Consider the following 5,876-nt stretch of genomic DNA (forward strand, 5'->3'; position numbering starts at 1 on the left):
ATGACCAAATTCTTGAATCAGTTCTAATACCCTTTTCGTACTAGATTCTGGCTCCTGTAACGTCAAAACTAGGTCATCTGCAAAAGCTTTCAATTTGTATTGTTTGGCTCCGACCTGGATACCTTTAATCAGACGGTCCCTTCTAATCATATTTAGCAAAACCTCCAGGACCGAAATAAAAAGCAATGGGGAAATTGGGCAGCCTTGTCGTGTACCTTTCTCTATCTTAAATTCCTCTGTCATCACATTATTAACTATTAGCTTAGCCTTTTGTTCTGAGTAAATTGCACTTATACCATTTTCAAACCCTTGACCCACCCCCATCCGCTGGAGATTTTTCTTCATAAAATTCCAAGAAATATTATCAAAGGCTTTCTCTGCATCTATGAAAATTAAAACTGCTTTAGTATTAATATTCACTTGCAACTTCTCCAAAATGTTGATTATGTTCCTCGTGTTGTCAGACAAGTGCAGGATGTATGTATTTTGGTTTGTCTGTTTTGTTTTGTTTTGAATTTTTGAAAATCAATTAAAAAAATTGATAAAAAATGAGAAAATTGTACAATATCCACATTGTCAAAATGCATAGACCAAGGCCTGACTGACTGCAGTGACCCTCAAAAGCAACGCTCCTGATTGGTCCATCCAAGACAATCCCTCACCTGACTCACACATTTGAGCAATGCATGACACAGGACTCTTGTCACAAAGGCCTGTGCTGCTAACACACTGGCTCTAGCAACCCTCTGAGCACCTTCCACCACCCACCACGGCTGCAGCTGCTGCTTGCTCTGGCTGCGGCAGAGGGAACAGGGCAAGGGGGAGATGAGTGGAACGATGCTGCACTGACTCCCAGCTACCGGTTTCTCCCAGCCTTCCAGCTATGGCTGTGCCAGGGGACAAGGTCTACAGCAGCTGCCTCCCTTTTGGCGAGACACACCAGAAGCTGCTAGCCACCATCCTGATCGTGCTGGGACTTCTCGCTTTACTGGAATATGCCGTCAGACTGATTTCCTTGGTAAGCTCTGGGCCAAAGATGGAGGGCGTTATGGGTGTCCTTGTAATTGGGTGTGCTGTTGGAAGCACCAAGGGTTAACTCCAACAAAAGGTTTGCAAAGCGGAACAGCCACTAAACAGTGGCTGCTGAGCAGTACAATGACATTTGCCTTTTTCGTCTCTCCAGGGTTGGATTAGCATCTCTCCATTAATGAGGAAAATACATGACTCTTGCTTCAAGAAAGGTAAGTTTTAGATGAGAAAGAGGTGAGGATTATGCTCCTGTCCTGTTTTCCATCTCTTCTGTTTCTCCCAGGCCACAGAAATCACGGTGTTGAAACTGGAAATGTATCTGCTGGTACCCACACAGCTAGAAATATCAAGGGGGGAAACTTAATAGTCAAGGAAGCAGTCAAAAGTGGGAAAAACTTTGGTATTATTGGGAGGTTTGAGCAGCCAAGAAAGGTAAGTTTTAGATGAGAAAGAGGTGAGGATTATGCTCCTGTCCTGTTTTCCATCTCTTCTGTTTCTCCCAGGCCACAGAAATCACGGTGTTGAAACTGGAAAAGTATCTGCTGGTACCCACACAGCTAGAAATATCAAGGGGGGAAACTTAATAGTCAAGGAAGCAGTCAAAAGTGGGAAAAACTTTAGTATTTTTGGCTGCTCAAACCTCCCAATAATACCAAACAACCTGGTGTTTTGGCCAAAGAAGTGTGTGTGTGTGTGTGTGTGTGTGTGACTGAGAGAGAGAGAACAAGAACTGGAAATAGAAAGGAGATACTTGTAAATATGCAGTTTTATTACTCTGGGATGCTTAGAAAGTTGGAGTCTGTTAGCTAAGACTCGATTGCTAATAATTTGTTAGCTAGCCCGACTGAAAGAGGGCAAGAGTGGTGAGGAGAGACTGAATAAAGAAATGTCTTACCACACAGGGATAGCTAGTGTGGTTCTCCCCACCCCCAAAACATTACGGACTACAACTCCCATAATTCCTATTGGGCATCCTGGCTGATGGGCATTGTAGTCCCTATCATCTGTGTTGACTACCCCTGCGGGGAAAGCTCAGATGGCTACTTACAGCTTTCCTTCCAATATCACCAGGTTAGCCCATGGCTTGGGCAGCGGGGTGGGGGCATTCACCTATATACGGGGGCGGGCACCAGGGGACGTATTGCCAAGGGTGCCCTTCAATCTGGAGCCTGCCCTTTCCTCCCCTACAAAGTGTTAGGACTGGTTCAGATGCAGGTCAGCACTCGAGACGAGCAGAGAAGTTAACTCTTTATTCAAGGAAACACCATACAAGGCAGCAATCCCTACAAACAGGGCTGTCCCCTAGGAAACAGCTGCCAGGACTGATGGTCTTCGTCTGCTGTTTTCCTCTGAGTCTCCTGACCTGCTGCATGTTTTCCAAGCAGCTTCAAATTATGTGGGGTTGGGATGGGGAGGGAATCTGTGCCACTTGTTCTGTGACACACATAGCCCTCCCTGTCCTTGGAGACAAGGGGGCAGAGGAGCTTAGTACAGTAGGACCAGCAAGCTCCTGGGATGCTTCTGCAGCCTCCTTTCCCTCCTCCTCTGCTTCATCTCCTGAGTCTGAACTGCTTTCTGCACCTGGCTCCTCTTGCTCACTAAAGCCTGTTGCTTCTTCAGCATCCAACCACTCCTCCCTCCTTCTCCCTCTGACCTGTGCTCAGTGTGCCACCACCACTCCCCGGCCTCTGAGCCTTCCTCCTATGAGGCTTCCTTAGGGGGTTCCCCAACTGGTGCCTCCCACCACTCCTTGTCATCCAGCTAGTCCGTGACACAAAGTTATGGTTGTATACTACCATGGCTTCACTCAAAGAGTCCTGGGAATTGGGCTCTTAAATTCTCTTCACTTCTGAGACATCCCCACCCCTCTCCTTGGGACCCTTCCCCCTATTCCATTATCATTTCTTTGCTTGTTCCACCAAACAGCCTGCTCAGGAAAGCGAACCAGGCTTTGCTTGATATGGGATTCCGTAAATTAACTTACAAAGTTTAAATTGGGGTTGAGACTTCTTACAGCCTGAAGTCCGCTTTCCGTTCTGGTAAACTTTCTGGGGTCTGCATGCCAGTCATGACTGGGTCCAGAAGCAAAAGCGGAAATGCGAATATTACCCTTTATGCAGTAGACTAGTTTTTACACACGAACTCACACACACTCCATCCAGGCAGAAAAAAAGAAGCATTATCAGAGTTCAAAGACACATACTTAGGAGAGTGCAAAGGAGGCTGGTGCAGGCTGTGACCTAGGGAGGGGAGGCATGGCTGATGAGAGTCCTAAGGGCCAGGCAGAGCGGTTTGGAGGGCCACGTTAGGTTCCTGAGCCAGATGTCCCTCACCCATGCAGTGTTTCTCAACCTTGGGTCCCCAGCTGTTGTTGGACTACAACTCCCATCATCCCAGACCCCGGATCCTGCAAGTTAGGGATGATGGGAGTTGTAGTCCAACAACAGCTGAGGACCCAAATTTGAGAAACACAGGCACTTTAAAGCAATGACCAGGGAAGCAGCTTCCTTTTCCTCCAATTGATGCTCCCAAGTGCTCTAACCACCCTCACACTTCTCCGCCTCTCTTTTCCTCAGGGGGCCAACTTCTGAAGACCATGAAGGTCCTCTCCAGCAGCAAGAGACTGTGGAAGGAGTCGCTGCTGCTCAGAGGCCGCAAGAAGCTCTCCAGCATGCGCTTCCGCTGCATCGTGGACCCCGTCAAAGTCACGGTGAAGATGAGCAGCCTGCAGGAGCCCAAAGCGTGCTGCTCGCAGGGCGGCCGCAAGAGCAAGGCCTACTACTCCGGCGAGTGGTCCAGCCACCACGACACAGACGACAAGAAGGCCAGTTGGTGCAGGAGCCCGCAACGCCGTCGAAGCAGCCAATGCAGCTCCCATCCCTCAGACACCGAAACCCCCCAGCCGGCGTGCCCCGCCGGGTCCGTCGCCTCCTGGGTGCGTTTCAACTTCAGCCCCCCGCAGCGTGCCGCTGAGGCCGCAAGCAGCTCGGCCCGCTGCGGGGCCCACGCGCGGAGCCACCAAAGAGCCACCGGCGACAAGCAGCACAGCTCAGACATCACCAGGGAGGGTGCCCAGGGCCAGAGGTTCCTGCAGCACTCGGTGGGCATGAACACCGAGGAGCCTGCTCCCCGCTGCCCGGAACCCCCTCACGAGCACTTCAACCGCCAGTCCAGCGAGACAAATTTCATCCCCAGCCCCATCTTGCCGGGCCCTAGGCGGGTGGTGTACTCTGCCCTGGCTTCGGATGCGGCGTCCAGGACCCACCTCAACGGCGAGGAGTACCCCTACCCGCATTCCCCAAGAGGGCCGCGGCACCGCCTCGGGCCAGAGTGGCAGCAGCGCTTGCCCGCGGCGCAGCAGGCCGAAGTGTATGTTTACCTGGTCAGCCCTCCGCTGCCCAGCCCGGAACACAACCCCGACCAGCCCAACCACCCCTTCTCCGCATCCCAAGGCATCTCCAGAAAGGACGTTCTGGCCAACAGGATGTCCCTCAGCCACAGCAGGGGCAGTTCCAGCCAGGGACCAGCAGGGCAGGGGGGCAGCGACCCCCACAAGCAGCGCAAGAGCATCTGGGAGAGGAAGCACCAGCAGAGGTCCCTGCAGCCGAATCCGGACTACGAGAAGCTGGCAGCAGGCAGCGGTGGCGCCAGCCTGGGCCACCACGATCCCTTCTCCCACAATCCCCCTCTCTTGGCGGACAGGGGGAGGGGAGGGCTTGATGCAACACCACCCGCCATTGCCGCTTGAAGGTGCCTTTAAGTGGGGACGGACTCCTGAAGGGAGCAAACCGTAACCTCTCCCGTTTCGTTGAATACCCTTTGAGCGTGCTCGGGTCAATAAAAATTGAAGGCAAGGCATGAACATTTCTGTATGGAGATTATTGGAAGTGTCTCAGAGTTTGCGACTGGTTATTAAGTAAAAGAAATTGCTGTCTCCCTAGATCTAAACACATGGCAGAATACTATGGTAGAGAGAGTCCCAGAAGAGGTGTCAAAACACAAAACATGCAGCAAAGTGAAGCATGGGAATATAACAACAACAATAACAACAACAACAATTTTTATTTGTACGTTGCCCATCTGACTAGGTTGCCCCAGGCACTCTGGGTGGCTTCCAACATACAGTGGTACCTTGGTACTTGAACGGCTTGGCTCATGAACAAATTGGCTCCTGAACGCCACAAGCCCGGAAATAAGTGTTCCGGTTCGCAAACGTTTTTCGGAAGCCAAACATCCGACCCGGCTTCCGCTTGAGTGCAGGAAACTCCTGCAGCCAACCAGAAGCCGCACCTTGGTTTTCAAATGGTTTCGAGAGTCGAACGGACTCCCAGAACGGATTAAGTTCGAGAACCAAGATACCACTGTATATAAAAACATAATAAGGCATTAAACATTAAAAAGCTTCCCTATACAGTAGTACCTCGGGTTACAGAAGCTTCAGGTTACAGACTCTGCTAACCCAGAAATAGTACCTCGGGTTAAGAACTTTGCTTCAGGATGAGAACAGAAATCGTGTGGTGGTGGCAGTGCCTCACGGACCTCCAGAACAAATTAAGTTCTTAACCCGAGGTACCACTGTACAGGGTTGCCTTCAGATGTCTTCTAAAGGTTACATATAGGCTTAGACCTGTTAAATATTTTGTTCTAAGTCATAGAATCATAGTACGAAAAGGAGAGATATAGTATAACACAATGAGTATAATCAGTTACATTTCCATACATATATACAGTATATACCCAGATATTCATAAAAGGTTATTCAGAAGAAGCACGGCTGAGCAAAGGCAAGATTATGAACTTTTTCTGCTCTCATAATTCACTAACCACAATGTGTGTGCGTGTTTGTG

The 5,876-nt window shown here is 50.1% G+C and overlaps 1 protein-coding gene across 1 annotated transcript; it reads left to right on the plus strand.

The window, feature by feature from the left end:
- The first annotated feature begins 544 nt into the window (after window positions 1-544).
- Window positions 545-4,891, plus strand: LOC128416496 (uncharacterized). The gene is made up of 3 exons (XM_053394335.1): window positions 545-1,018; window positions 1,184-1,241; window positions 3,606-4,891. Exons 1-3 carry the CDS (start codon window positions 884-886, stop codon window positions 4,775-4,777), a joined length of 1,365 nt encoding a protein of 454 aa, XP_053250310.1. The 5' UTR covers window positions 545-883; the 3' UTR covers window positions 4,778-4,891.
- Window positions 4,892-5,876: the final 985 nt, after the last annotated feature.

The sequence above is a fragment of the Podarcis raffonei genome, chromosome 6 (genome assembly GCF_027172205.1).
Source record: "Podarcis raffonei isolate rPodRaf1 chromosome 6, rPodRaf1.pri, whole genome shotgun sequence".
In the NCBI taxonomy this organism is placed as follows: Eukaryota; Metazoa; Chordata; class Lepidosauria; order Squamata; family Lacertidae; genus Podarcis; species Podarcis raffonei.